Genomic DNA, 14,648 nt, shown 5'->3' on the forward strand with positions numbered 1-14,648 from the left:
TAATTCTATAAAATTGATTTCCTTTATTATCCTAAGGGTTTTGTTTTATGCATTTAAAAACATCATTCTGAGAAGGAGTCCTTAAAGGTCCATAAAGATAGTGAGTTCAGTTTTAGACCTGTTTAGTTGAAGATATTTCTGGGGCATTTAGCTATCCAACAGACAACTAGTGATATAGTATTTGAAGTTCAAGGGAGAAAATGGAGCTAGATATGTAGTTATTGTTGAGTCATTTCAGTCATGTCTTACTCTTTGTGATCCCATTTAGGGTTTTCTTGGCAGAGATGCTGGAATGGTTTGCCATTTCCTTCTTCAACTCATTTTAGACACGAGGAAACTGAGGCAAACAGGGTTAAGTGACTTGCCAAGGGTTAGCTGTCTGAGGCAAGCTTTTAACTCAGGAAGATGAGTCTTCCTGACTCTATTTTCTATGGTACCATCCGGCTGACCCATCTACATAAAAATGATAGTTAAAGCCATGGAAGCTAATGAGTCTCAAAGGAGAAAGCAAGAGGATCCCAGAAAGAATCTCAAGGAGCATCCACAGTTGGGGGACATGACGTGCATTTAGAGATAGCAAAGATAATGGAGACGGTGGGATCAAATCAAAAGAGGCACAAGGTCATGAAAGTCTCTGAGAGGAAACCCATCTCCAGTGTGGAATGCAGATGAATCAAGGTTGAGATCTGCAAAGGCCTGGACTGGATGATTTAGAGCTGGCTGCTAACTGGTGCAAACAGTGTTCTTGAGGGATGAGAGAGAAAGCCAGAATGCAAAGGATCAAGAAGTGAGAAGGAAGACATGGAATCTAGACAATTTTTCCAAGAAGTCCAGCTGAGTAAAGGATGGGAAATGGTGGCTTGAAAAACCTTAGAGTCTAATGAAAGTTTAAAAAAAAAGATGGGAGAAACGTAGCCATGTCTGAAAGCAGAAGGGATGTAACTAGCAGGGCAAGAAGAGACAGAGGGGAAGAGAGGTGGGTGGAGGGAGAGGAGGGAGAAAGGGAGAGTGAGAAGAAGGAGAGAAAGAGACAGGAAGAGAAAGGGAAATATAGGGAGCAGAAGAGAGATGATGAGGGAGAAGAAGAGGCTAAAAAGGAGGAAAGGAAAGGAGGAGAGAGAAGTGAGGGGAGGGTTCTTCAATCTGCATCTTCTCTACTCCTTCATCTTACTGCCTAGACTTGTTTCCTCATCTGGAAAAAGGGGATAATAATCCCTTCAGCACCACCCCCTTTCATAGATGTGTAGAATGACCCCTAAATGGATTAACAGACTTTAAGTGACTATATAAATGTCTGCTAATCATAAACAATCTCTTTCTTCATCTGTAAAATGCATATGATGATGATGATGATGATGATGACTGCACCATTCAAAAACTGTGGTGAAACATAAAAAGAGAAGCTTCCAGCATTAAATTAGGATGTTTCAGATGCTCTCTATTGAGAAAAGCCCCATTTCTGTGGTGCTTCCAGGTTTACAAAGTCCTCCTCTCCAAAATGCTCCCAAGAGCTCTCTCACCACGCCTCTGTGAATTTGCAGAGGCTCTGTGAGCAGAGGAAAAATTGTGTCCTACAGAGCTCATTGCTGACCAATGTCCAGGCAAGCTAAGGTCCAGGACTTGACCACCAGTACCTAGCACAACATATTCAGACATGGAGATTCATGAAACCAACCACAACACACAAAGGTCTGATTCAGTTCCATTTCAAAGTAATGGGGGGGGGGGGGCACACCACTAATCACGGTTTCAAGCCAAGTTACCAACACCTGTTCACACTGACTCACTGACTTCACCATAGGTTCACATCACTCTCTTAAAGGAACTGAGCTCTATTAAAAAGGAAGGCCTATAGTCTACTGGATGAACCTTCTTCTCAATGCATAAAGGGACTTCAGCTAAGCACTGAAGACACAGAAACCAAAATAAAACAAAATATCATGCTTATCCACAACCTTATGGGAGGACATAGCTAGGTGGTATTGTTTTTTGTCCTTTATTCTCAAAGAAAACCATACCGTTAAAGAGGTGATACCATGACATGCATGTGAATTGTATTTAAATGAGGAGGTGCTGTGTAAAGTCAGCCTGGCTTTCTCCTCCGGAGTCATCTGTGTCCAGGGGCCAGATAGGGCCCACTAGAGATGGCCTGGACATAAGGCAATCAAGGTTAAGAAACTTGGAATCCACAAGGTCACACAGCTAGTAAATGTTAAGTGAGTGAGATGGAATTTGAGCTCAGGTCCCCCTGACTCCAGGGCTGGAGCTATATAAATATATTTAAGATATATATATATATATATATATATATATATATATATATGTATATATATATATACATATATATATACATATATATATATATATACATATATATGTATATATATATATCAGATCTATGTAAATGTTATTTGTTGTTACTGTTGTTATGTACAGCACTTTGGAGAGCTTCAACTGCTATATAAATACTAGCCATTATTATTATGGCATGGTACTCAGACAAGTCTAATTCAAGGCAGACTGTAATGAAACAAAGACTCCAAAAAAAGTATACTTAGAAATACCAGGGGAAGGTTTTGCTGGAAAGAAGAGGGAATTCAAGAAAGGGCTGGTATCTAAGCTGAACCCTGAAGCAAAAAAAGATTTCCAAGGAGTCCAAGGATTCAAGAAAATCCAAGAAAAAGGATTCTAAGAAGTGGCAAAGAAAAGGGAAAAAGGATATTCCTGGTGATGGCACAGACCCATAAACATGAGAAGATGAAATCAGGGAATAGTCCTGCCTTCAAGCCACCATCTTGCCTTCAACTCCCCGACCCCAGTTCTTAATAAATGCTTGTGGATCAGTTGAATATGAGACAGAAACAACACAATCAGGGAGCTAAAAGATCCCTTCATTTATTTGAGATCAGGGAATAGTCAATTACTATAGAAGGTAGAGTTCATGAAGGAAAGAAATGAGAGATAAAACTGGAAAGGTAGATGAGAAACCTCTCTGGACTATTCCCTAGAAGGCAGCTACTATCTCAAGATTCAAGAGAAACTCTAAAATGATAACTCACAAAAAAAATGATAACTCACAAGCCCCCACCAGTATACTTTTCATTAACAGTCAGCCAATAGTGATAATTAACTTAAAACAAAGATATTGACTCATATGGTTTATTCAGTAAGATTAATAACTACACAAAACAATTTCTCATCCACTTCCCATGAACTCGGGCTACCTAATTCAATGAATAAATACAGCACTAGGTTATAGAATAGAAACAAACTTGGGGTACAATTATACTGAGGCACACATGAGGTCAGAACCCCAATGTCTTTCCTTTCTTCTCAGAGTCCTTCCCATTGGGTAGAAGATATCTGGGTTCCCTGAGTCTATTCTTCACACATTAGTTCCCATCTACTAGAGATAATTCACCCTTGGTCAGCTCTCTTCTCCACTGCCAGAGGTTACACTCCAGAAACTGCTATCTCAGTTACTGAAGCTCTAATTGTGAGAAGTTTTTCCCAACATCAAGTTTAAACCTATCTTTTTTGCAAATCACATATATTGTTCCTGGTTTTACCTTCTGATATGAAGGATATACCTTCAGAAGTAGTATATACAAAATGGAAGATGAGGGGAAAGTTTGGGTATCATCTGCATAAAAAAAGCCAGAAGAGGGGATGAGGTCACCCAATGAGAAAGTATAGAAAGAGAAAACTGAGGACATAATTTGGAAGGGGCACAATGAATCAGCCAAGGAGAGAAAAGATGGGGCAGAAAAGCTAAGAGAAGAGAGAATTTCTAGAGCCCTTTTCAAATTCTCTTATCTCCCCTCTCAGAATCCTGAAGCCACCAAGTCACTAGAAGAAGGTCATTTAATTCACTGCAATCCAGATTATGGGTCAATATCCAAGCCCAGGGCCTTCTCAGCCCTAAGTAGGGATTTGCTAAAGGGAGGAAACCCTCAGTCCTTCCTGAACTTAAAAAGCCAAATGGAGCTCTTGAGATCTTTCCCAGAATCACAGCCAGATAGACCCAAAGAAAACTGACTATCAGAACTGGAAGGGCTCTTTACTGGTCTGACCTTATCATTTTAAACTGTGGACCAGAAAGATACTTCCAAAAGATGTCACTGAGTGTCTGGTACACCAAAACATGAACCCAGGTCTCCTGGTTCCCAGTCAAGGTCCCACCTCTCTTTCTTTTATAACAGTTCCCGTTTCTATTACTATAATATACTTGCCTAAACAAAACTCAAGTTTAAAATGCTGGTAATCAAAACTCTCATATCACAGGTGAATGTTCTAAAGCCCAGAGAAGAGAATTATTTTGTTCAGTCACACAGCTCATTAAGTGTCACACATGGGGATTCAAACCCAGCTCTTGTTACTACCAAGGAAAGCTTAACTTCTCACTCTAGCAGATTGCCTTTCATTTATAACTCCTGCCTTCTCTCCTACCAATACTCAGCCAGTGAATAAAAAGACTTTTGTGAGCCTCCTGCTTTATTAATTGCCCCTTTCTGTCTCTCTCCAGACTCCCCAGGGTCAAAGTGCTCTCAGCCTATAAAGGAAAGGTAGTCCAGGTATAGTCGAAATGCAATTGGACATTGGAGCTATGGTGCCCCTGAGTGTGCTTCTGATTAGGGTCAATACCATCCTCACTGCAGTCCTGGGAATGGCCTTCAGCAACCACATTCTGTTAAAAACAACTTTGCTTGCATGTATATTTAACATTTCAATACTGTGGTACAAAGGAAAAAGCAATGCTCTTAAAAGACTCAAATTGAGTCCTGGGGGGGGGGGGGGGGGGATGTTGGACAAACACTTCATCTTCTGTCTCAGAACTTTAGTTTCTTTCTCTGTCAGATGTAAATAATATTTGCCCAACCTATCTCATCAGGAGGCAGTTAGTGAACACTGGGCCTGGAGTCAGGAAGACCTGAGTTCAGTCTCAGATACTTCCTAGTTGTGTAACTTGAACATGTCACTTAATCCTGTTTGCCTCACCTTCCTCATCACTAAAATGATTTGGAGAATGGCAAACCACTCCAGGATCTCTGCCAAGAAAACTCCATGGACAGGGCAGGTCTGCTATGATCCAAGGGGGTCACAAAGAGTCACAGACATGACTAGATGACTGAACAATAACGATCTTATCAGATGATCACGAAGAAAGTGTTTTGTAAACTGTCAAAGTCCTACTGAATGCTCCAATGAAGAGTAGTAACAGCTATGATTGATATGGTTTACAAAGTGCTCTAGATACAACATCATTTGATTCTCATGAGGACCTTGTGAGGTCAGTATTATTTTTACCCCCATTTTATAGTTGAGGAAATGGAGAGTCTGAGTATCCGAGTGGGGGGGTGGGGATCTGACCTCAGAACTTCTGAATTTCAAGTCCAAAGAGCTATCCACTTTGCCAGCTGGATGTCTCAGGGAACTGGGGTGTCATCAATGTGGCTACTTTTTCCATCAATGCTGAGACGGCTACCCCTGCCTGTCCATCCTGTGTGACACTGGTTTATGTTCTTCTTCAGGCTGTCCAGGAAAAGATGACAGGGAGAAGAGGTGATCCATATGCCGAGGGAATTTTCTTGCCATCAAGTAGATGTCAGTGTTGCCTGTAGGCTTTTCATCTATGTGGCTCTCATCCAGTGACCAGTCCGCCTCTACTTTCAATCATACCTTTCTTTGATGACAAGGGACACCAGGAAAAAAAAAAATTCGTGCTACAATTTCACAACCATTGTCCCATTTGATCCAACATAGCCCTGAGAGGGGATTATTATGCGCATTCAACAAATGGGGAAACTCATGCTCAAAGAATTAAGGTGGCTTGCCTAGGGTGATACAGCTTGCAAATGAGTAACTGGAATACTTGAATCCAAGCCTTCTGACTATTATCCAATAATAATACTGCCTCCACTACAAAGCAAAATCTCCACTAAAAGGGAGATCTAGCTAAGTAGACCCCTCAAATAAATGTAAATTTTAGGAATTCCAACTTTTAAAAGAAAAAGATGAAAACCACACACAAAACACACACATACATACATACACACACACACACACGCACATACACACAAAAGTACATATAAGGGAGTTAGCAAAAGTAAACAAACTCACCAGGAGTATCCTAAGCCTCAAGGAATTCATGGCGCTCAGTCTCCTACACCTTCTCCATCTCCATCCATAAGCCTGGGCACTAAGAATTCACATTCAGCCAAGTCTCCTCCAACATTTCCATCCCTACCCACAGGCCTGGGCAGTGAGAATTTCCGTTCAGCCCAGTTTCCTCTACTTTCCCCATCTCCAACTTCATCTTCAACAAACGTTAATTAACCATGTACTATGTGCAGGACCTGGAGAGGGGGCACTGCAAAGGACACAAAAGAGGAATATGACACGGTCCTCCCTTCCAGTGGCTCACAGTTGAGGAGGGGGCAATCTCACACACACATCAACATAATACACATGAGTTTGAGAGTACAAGTAAAGTGTTCTTTGAGATCTGCTGAAAGGAAATGGGCATCAGGGAAGGCTTCTCGGAAGAGGTGGCCTTATTAAAGACTCATCTCTATCCAAAAGCCAAGAAATAAGAGCTAGCACAAAGGACTGTGGCTCTGAGTATCTATCTGCCAATGACTTTAGCTTACTCTGATTAACAAACACATTCCTAGGGGGATATACATAAGGTCTGGGCTGAGGATTTCACCAGTACAGTGGAATTACAGTGGACTTAGGGAACTCCAAAGTCCACCAATGCAGGGTCACACCTTCTATGTAACTTGTGGGCTAAGGGGAGGGGAGAGGGAGGGTATCTGGACCACTGATAGACTAAGTTACTTGCCCAAGGTCCCAAAGCCAATATGTGTCAAGAGGCAAGACCTGAATTCTAAACCCTGAACCCTGGCCTTTGTGGCTTCAAGGCCATTACTCTATCCTTTATGGATTTGTTTTTTTTTTGAAAAAAGAGTTCCTTTCAATCTGTTACCTCAATGGATCATCACAACCTTCATGGTTGTGGTCCAAGTAGTATTATCCCCTTGTAACAGACGTGGAAACCGAGGACCAGAGAGAAAAGGATTTCCAAAAGGTTACACAAGGACTTGAACACAGATCTCCTGACTTCTTATCCAGTGCTTTTTTCTTATAATATTGTGTGTCTACTGTTTGGAGTTGGGCATTGGAGAAAGATTTTCAGCTAATAAATGGGGAATAGGACTGGACTTAGAGTCAGGAGACATGGGTTCAAATTTTGACTCTGCCATTCATTATGTGACCATGGGTTTCTTCTCTCTAAGCCTCAGTTTCCTCATCTGCAAAATGGGCACAATGAGGCTCGCCCTACTGACTTAATAGGGTTGTGTAATGAGGAAAGTTTTGTAAACAGTACAGAAACATGAGTTATTTTTAAAATCATAGTAATAATATTAATAATGATAAAAGATTTGGGAGAGTTATACCATTGCCAACATGAAAACTTAACCATAAGTTCCCATTCCCCAAACATCCTGGTTACTCATTCATTTCATCAGATATGTATAACTTAAAATGTTATACAAGTAAGTTTGGAAAGTAGTGGGGGACAAGGCTGGAAACCAGTGAAACTGGGATACCTAGAAGGAACAAGGTAAGCCCCTTCTGCACAAGACAGAACCAGAAATTCCATTATTGGGGAAAATTTGATCCAGCTGGGATAGGAAGGAATCTAAGACATGATCACTCTTGTGCAAGATTAAGACAAATTAGAAATACATTAGGGGGGGGTTTAGAGGCTGAAGAATTGAGAGACCATGATGTTTGAGGGGGCAGGGATGAGATCAATGGCCAATAAAACATTGATTCAGAGTCCATTATGCATCAAGCACTATGCAAATAATACAAAAGGAAAGATAGCCCCTTCCCTCAAAGTGCTTACATTTCAAATGAGGATGACAACATGCAAAAGAAACCTGAAAAGATAGGAGCAAGGACAGGAGGTAGCCATGATGCAGAGATGGTGGAGAAGTAATAAAAGAAGTCTAAATTGAATTAAGTCTGATGGGAAATGAGAAAACTGAGGATATGTCTATCCTGGTCCTTCTCCTTACCTTAGAATTTATGGTTCTCCCCTTCAATTAGCAGGTGCTGATGATATGGTGAATAACAAGGTTATCATGTATTTTGCAAGATGATGGGATTTCCCCAAAGATGAGTTTATTAGGGTCAAGGTGAAGAGATCCAATGAATGCTGCTAGAGAGGTCAAAGAAGAATGAGGTATGGAAAAGACTAATAGATAAGGATTGGAGAGAGGGTCTGGGGGGTTCACAGATCACAGCAATAAGTATTTGGACAGATTAGAGTCAACTTTCAAAAAGAGAGAGTTGCTTGCTGAATTACAGTGGGGGCTGGGAAGGAAAGGAGGGAGGGAAGGGGGCAAGGTAAAGTCACCAATGGGAAGCAAAGAGTATGACAGCTCTTCCTCCTGGCCCTGTGTTTGATCTGAAAAAAGCAGCCAGCCTTGCCAAGGTGCCAAAAGAGATAGTGTCTTCAGGAGAAAGGTAGTCCAAGTGAGCACCAAGAAGAAGGAAAAACTACGAAAAGAGATCCAAGGATAAAGAGAAGTTTGTAAACAATAGATGAGTTTTCCAGCAGGCACAGTGGAAAAGGAGGTTAGAGGAGATTAGGAAATAGCAAAGGCTAGGATTGAGAGATCTTGGCTTCCAGAGAGACAATCCCACCATGGATCCTCTCATTAGAAAGAATGGAGCCTGTCTTGTTCTCCAAAGTCCATTGTCAGAAATCCCACTCCTTGCCCCTCTCCCTAATCTGCCTTCTCCCCACCAACCCCTAAGGGGATATGTTGGCAGTGGACCAAAAATTACAAGAAGGACGGTGTCTAGACTAGGTCCTGGGAATGTCTGGTCCAAGAAATCATTTGATCTCCCGCTGCCACGTTACCACAGGGAGGACTTGAATTCAATAAATCTAGGAGCTTTTTAGGGGCAAATTAATGATATGTTTGACTAAATACAGCCAGATAATTTTTGAACTGATAATGTTATATGGCCCAAGAATGATGCTATAAATATCCAAATGGCCCTTGGCAGGAAAAAAAAAAAAAAGATTCCCACCCCTGGTCTAGATCACGGCAGGAAAAAAAAATAGCACCCCCAAGTATTAGGGTATGAGGCAAAGATCCCTATACTCATTATGACTCTACCTATAGTCCACAGGCATTTATGGGAAACAAAATATTAAATATTAAAAAATAAAAGATCTACAAACACTGGAGTTGACTGTCCTGGCCCCAGGTTCTGAGGAAAACCTATTGCTCTCTGTCTATCCTGTGATCTACCATATTTCTCTGAATGTCAAAGTCATAGATGTCCATGTAGATGTCCATGTCCATAGATTTGGAGTTATAAAAACCAAGGACACTATATACAATCGTGCTACTTTTGCAGTCTGCTGTGGCCCCACCCACTCCTTTCCACCAAATCTGCAAACATCCAAGCAATGAGGTCTGAAGAAGAAGCCTTACAAATAATAATATCTACCCAAGCCTCAGTGCCAGCCTTTGGCAAAGACCTTTCCAAGAAACAGAGATAGTCAAAAACCATCACAGATCATAGAAGTCAGTGCCCCAGAGAAGACTCGACGTGTTGGGGGCACTCGGTTGGCTCTGTTCACCCTGGCCAAACCTCTCCTGCCCAGCTCTGACTTCATCACAATAAGGGATATATGCAAACTCATTCCCCAGCTCACACGGCACCATCCAGAGGCCTTGCCTCATTACGATTCTCTCATTTATTTAGCTGGAAAGGACCACAGAGACTCTACATCAACTGTCTGGTAGAAAAACTTGAGACCCTGATCAAAGTGACTCACAGGCTAATAGGATGTGGGGCAGGAAGAGGTCTTAAAGATCATCTAGATCCAACCACCCATTTTACAGATTAGGAAACTGAGGCCAAGAGAGCAGAAGTGACTTGCCCAAGCCCACTGATAGGTAACAGAACCAAGCTTCGAATCCTAGGTCTTCTCTAGCTGAGCCCAGAATTCTGTCTATTCCTCCATGTTTCTTATACACAAGGTCCAAGCCAAGACCAGCTCACTGGCTTCTACCCAACAGAGCTCCAAGCTCCGTGTCTGTCCCATTTTCCCCTGTCCTCCCTAGGAGGCTCTTCCTGAGAGTCCAAGAACAAATGCTCAAATAATCTAGAACGCTTTAAAGTTTACAAAGCACTTTCCTCAAATCAACCCAGGGAGGCAGGTGGCACAAGGATTATTCCCATTTTACAGATGACCAAACTGAGGCCCAGAGGTAGGGAGTGATTTGCTCCCTTGTTGTACCCATGAGTAGCAGAGGTAGGCCTCAAAGCCAGGCCTCTTGCTTCCAAGGCTATTCAGATCTCTTCACTCCATCTCATTGCCTCAAGAAGCCCAAATTATCAGTATGCGGTCATGGGCTCTCCATTTTGATCTTTTTAAGGAACAGAAAGAATTTGGTCCAGGTGAACAGTCCCCCTTTGCATTGGCCACACAAGGGGCTCCCAGGAATGGCCTCACTGTGGCAGTAGCCGCAGCATCCCCACACTCACCTGGAGGTTTCATGTAGTACTGCTCGATGTCAGCCATGTCCGTGTGTAACGCACACTCCAGGTAGGTGAGAATCACCTTCCGGCTGTAGTAATACCTCATGGCCAGAAGGAAGACAGGCACGAAGCAGGTGAGTAACAGACATCTGGTCAGTACAAAGCACAGCACTGTGGAAGAGAAAGGAGGAAAAGGAAAGACTGCAAACCCATCATCTGGGCTGCAGGAGAGGGCCCGTTCCCTCCCGCCCTTCCTTTGCCATCCCATCACCCAGCAACAAAAAAATGTACCAGGACAACTGAAGGCAGCCATTCCACCATAAAAGTCGTGTTCCTGGCCATCTTATGAGGTACTTCATCTTTTAGGACTAGAAATAATAACAGCTTGTGATTCTACCACTATACAGATAGGGAAAACTGAGGTCCTGAATTGAAAAGGGACTGACATGATAATGGAACCTAGAACTGGAAAATCATCCAGATCCAACCACTCATTTTCCAGATGAGGACTCTAAGGTCCTCTATGTATAAAGGGCTTTACTCATAAGCAGCACTGTCAGATAAGTAGAGCAAGTAACAATATTCTCATTTTGCAGCTCAGGAAACTGAGGTAAAGAGGTTTAAGTGACTGATCCAGAGCCACGGAATTTTAAAGCTGGAAGAAAGAATCTATCTAGCTCACGTCCCTCATTTTCACATCATGGTTCCAAAATCTGTCAACTCCAGGATTCCAATGTAGTTTTCCTGACTGCCTCCAGATGTGGGGAAGAAGAATTAAATGGCAAAGTGAACAGCAATGACTATGCTAAGGGAGACTCAGGCAGGCAGGAACCCCAGATTGGGAAGCAGGAGCCTTGGTTCCTTGACTGCAGCAAGCCCAGATTACTGTTTTGAGGAGTGTCAGATAAATACAATTTCCTGAATCCCATATAGGCAAGGAAACTATTATCAGTTCTACTCTGAGGCTAGACACAGGCAGGGTTCAACTGAGCCTTCTTCCCCCAGCTAAAGTGCTTGGTGGGTAGGTTGGAATAGAGGAGAGGGAGAGGCGGTAGAGGGTCTAGAGGTCAGAAGATCTGCAGCCTCTGTAGATGAAGAAATTTAGTTCATTCAAGTGCAATGTGAAGGAGTGGGGGAACCCATAATACTAACCCTTAAGGTCACTCCCAGGGTCTGTTTAGTGAGCCACTAAAAGCTTGCCTTGTATAAGGGCTACCTCAGATTTAAGCAACATCTCTGTGTTGCTGCATTTCTACATGCAAATTAGACAAGTGTCCAGGCAATGGAATGGATGAGGGCATGGAGAGTGGCTAAGCATTCCTCCCGGGTCCCACTGCTATCCCCCTTCTCTTAGTTCCTTCTGAACTGGGGAGTAAAGGATATTTTCCCTGACTTTCCTTCTCTCTCTCTCTCTCTCTCTCTCTCTCTCTCTCTCTCTCTCTCTCTCTCTCCTGGAACTAGAGATCTTCCCCTCATAAATTAACACTTGGGGGCTGTGCTGAGCCAGCCTCCCCCGGCTTGATAAATTATATATAGTCACACTTCCCTGGCAGAGCATCAATTGCCTTTATCAAGCATCCTCAGCGTCTCCCGCAACCTTTGTTAACCATCCCCATCTCATTGCAAAGCAGGTTCCGATCTCTCCCAAACGTACAGTCGGAGCCCAACCACACTCGGAAGAGCTTGAGAGCAAAAGAGCCGAGGAGGTGGGAGAGATGGAAGGGTGAGTGGTTCAAGGAGAGAGAAAATGAGAAAGCAAAACTCAGAAAGGGAAAGGGGGGAGAGGGGAGATGCGAAGCTGAGTGAAGGAGGCGCGGGAGAGGGAGAGAAGTGACGCTGGAAGAGAAGGATGGAGGCGCGGTGGAGATGGAGGGGTGGCAGAGTCGGGGAGAGGACGGGGCGGAGAGGGGGAGACGGGGAGACAGGGGGCGCGGGCGCGGGAGAGAAGTGACGCTGGAAGAGAAGGACGGGGGCGCGGGGAGATACGGGCATGGCAGGGCAGAGGACGGGGCGGAGGGGCGCAGAGCGGAGACGCTCGGCTGAGGGAAGGGGGCGCGGGCGCGGGCGCGGGGTGTGCCGGGGCGCGGGGCCCGGGCCGGCGGGCTCGGGGCTGCGCGGAGCGGGCGGCGGGCAGCGAGCCTCCCCCGGCCGGCCGGCGTGGGGGCGGGGGCCGCGCCCGTGTGCCCGCTCCCGTGCCCGCGCCCGCGCCCGCCGGCGCCACTCACCCGCCAGCAGCACGTAGGCCAGCTGCGCCAGGGGCTGCTGCCGGAGGCCGCGGAAGGCCGTGTTGGGGATGCGCTCCAGGATGCCGTCGCAGAAGATGCGCCGCGCCGCGTCCTGCTCGGCCGCGCGGAACTCGCGGATGCGCAGCGGCTGCCGGGCGGCGGCGGCGGCGGCGGCGGCGGCGGCGGGCGGCGGCGGCGGCGGCGGCGGCGGCGGCGGCGGCGCGGGCAGCGGCGGCCACATCTGCGCGGGGGCCGCGCCGGCCGCGTCCCGCTTGGGGCCGGGGACGCCGTCATGCTCGTCCGCCACGATCTTCGTCTCGCAGACCATGTCGGGACAATGCATGCAAACGGGCCGGGGGGGCGCCGGGCGGCGGGGCGGGGGGCGGCGGGCCGGGGCGCGGGGCCCGGGGGGCAGCCGCGGGCGGGCCGGCCTCTGCCGCCTGCCCGAGCCCGGCCGGTCTAGCAGCGCGGGGCGCACCGAGCCAGCGGGGCGGGCGGAGACGAGCGGCGCCGCATGCCGGAGAGGGCTTTATAATGCGGCAGCGCCGGCGCCGGCCCGGCCCGCGGGTCCTAGCGCCGCCGCATTGGCTGCGCCGCGGCACGTGACGGGGCGGGGCGGGAGGCCCCGCCCCGCCCGCCCCGCCCCGCCCCCGCCCGCTTGCAAATTACTACGGCAGAGCCCGGGGCGCCCCCGCCCCGCCCCGCCCCCCGCCCCGGGCGCGACCCCCGCCCCCCCCACGGCCCCCAAGGTCGCGTCCCCGGCGGGCCCGGAGGGGCCGGGGCTGCGTCCTATGTGGGGGTGCTCGTTTGGAGGAGAGCCCCCCCCCCCCCCGGGAAGCCCGTGCCTCGGCAGCCGGGGGAGGGGGCGACGGATGCTGCGTGGGAGAAGCGGCCCGACCCCCCCCCCTCCTCGCCCGGACCCCCACTGCGGGGGGCGCACTCGGCCGCTTCGGGGAGCGGGTCTCCGCGGGGGAACAACGGGGGTCCCCGAGCCCGACGGGCCCGAACTGAGCCCGAGGGGTCCCCGAGAGCCGGGCCCCCCCCCGCCGGCCCCCCGCGGCAGCGTCTCCCGTGGGGAGCGGGACCGTGGGCACCGTGGGGAGGGGCCGGGGGACGAGCCCCCCGGGGGCCCGGCCCGCCCCCCGGCCCTCCTGCTCCAGGCACCCCGGGCCGGGATGGGGGGTCACGGGGGGGGCGCCCCGGGCGGGGATGGGGGGGACACCTGGGGGCGCCCCGGGCCAGGATAGGGAGACACGGGGGAGGGCGCCCCGGGCCGGGATGGGGGGTCACGGGGGGGGCGCCCCGGGCCGGGATAGGGAGACACGGGGGAGGGCGCCCCGGGCCGGGATGGGGGGGACACCTGGGGGCGCCCCGGGCCGGGATAGGGAGACACGGGGGGGGGCGCCCCGGGCCGGAATGGGGTTCACCGGGGGGAGCCCCAGGCCGGAATGGGGGGGGACACCCGGGGGGCGCTCCGGGCCGGGATGGGGGGGACACTCCAGGGGGGGCGCCCCGGGCCGGGATGGGGGGACACCTTGGGGCGCCCGGGCCGGGATGGGGGGGTCACGGGGGGGGCGCCCCGGGCCGAGCCGCTCAGCCGAGCCCCCGGCCCCGCCCCCGCCCCGCCCCGGCCCCGCCCCACCCTGCGGGGCGCATGCGCCTTGCTGCTTCGGTGCAGGTACCGAGGAGCTGGCCCGATCCGGGCTGGGGCCCCGCCGGGGGGGGGGGGGGATGGGGGAATGGGGCTCCCCCCCCCCGCAGTCCGGGCCTGCCCGCCCCGCCCCCGGGGAGCCCAGGCCACAGAGGGGGGCTCGGGCCCACTGCGCCTGCGTCAGCCCGGCTCCGAGC

The 14,648-nt window shown here is 48.8% G+C and overlaps 1 protein-coding gene across 1 annotated transcript in view; it reads right to left on the reverse strand.

The window, feature by feature from the left end:
- Positions 1–13,149, reverse strand: part of NAT8L (N-acetyltransferase 8 like) — a 57,036-nt gene extending 43,887 nt beyond the window's left edge. The window contains exons 1-2 of the mRNA XM_074229931.1: positions 12,801–13,149; positions 10,582–10,746 (exon numbers count right to left, since the gene is read on the reverse strand). Of these exons, the coding sequence (XP_074086032.1) occupies positions 10,582–10,746; positions 12,801–13,143 (508 nt within the window). The 5' untranslated portion in view covers positions 13,144–13,149. The remainder of the gene's footprint in view (positions 1–10,581; positions 10,747–12,800) is intronic.
- Between the last annotated feature and the right edge of the window lie 1,499 nt (positions 13,150–14,648).

This window comes from Macrotis lagotis, chromosome 3 (assembly GCF_037893015.1).
Source record: "Macrotis lagotis isolate mMagLag1 chromosome 3, bilby.v1.9.chrom.fasta, whole genome shotgun sequence".
Lineage (NCBI taxonomy): Eukaryota > Metazoa > Chordata > Mammalia > Peramelemorphia > Peramelidae > Macrotis > Macrotis lagotis.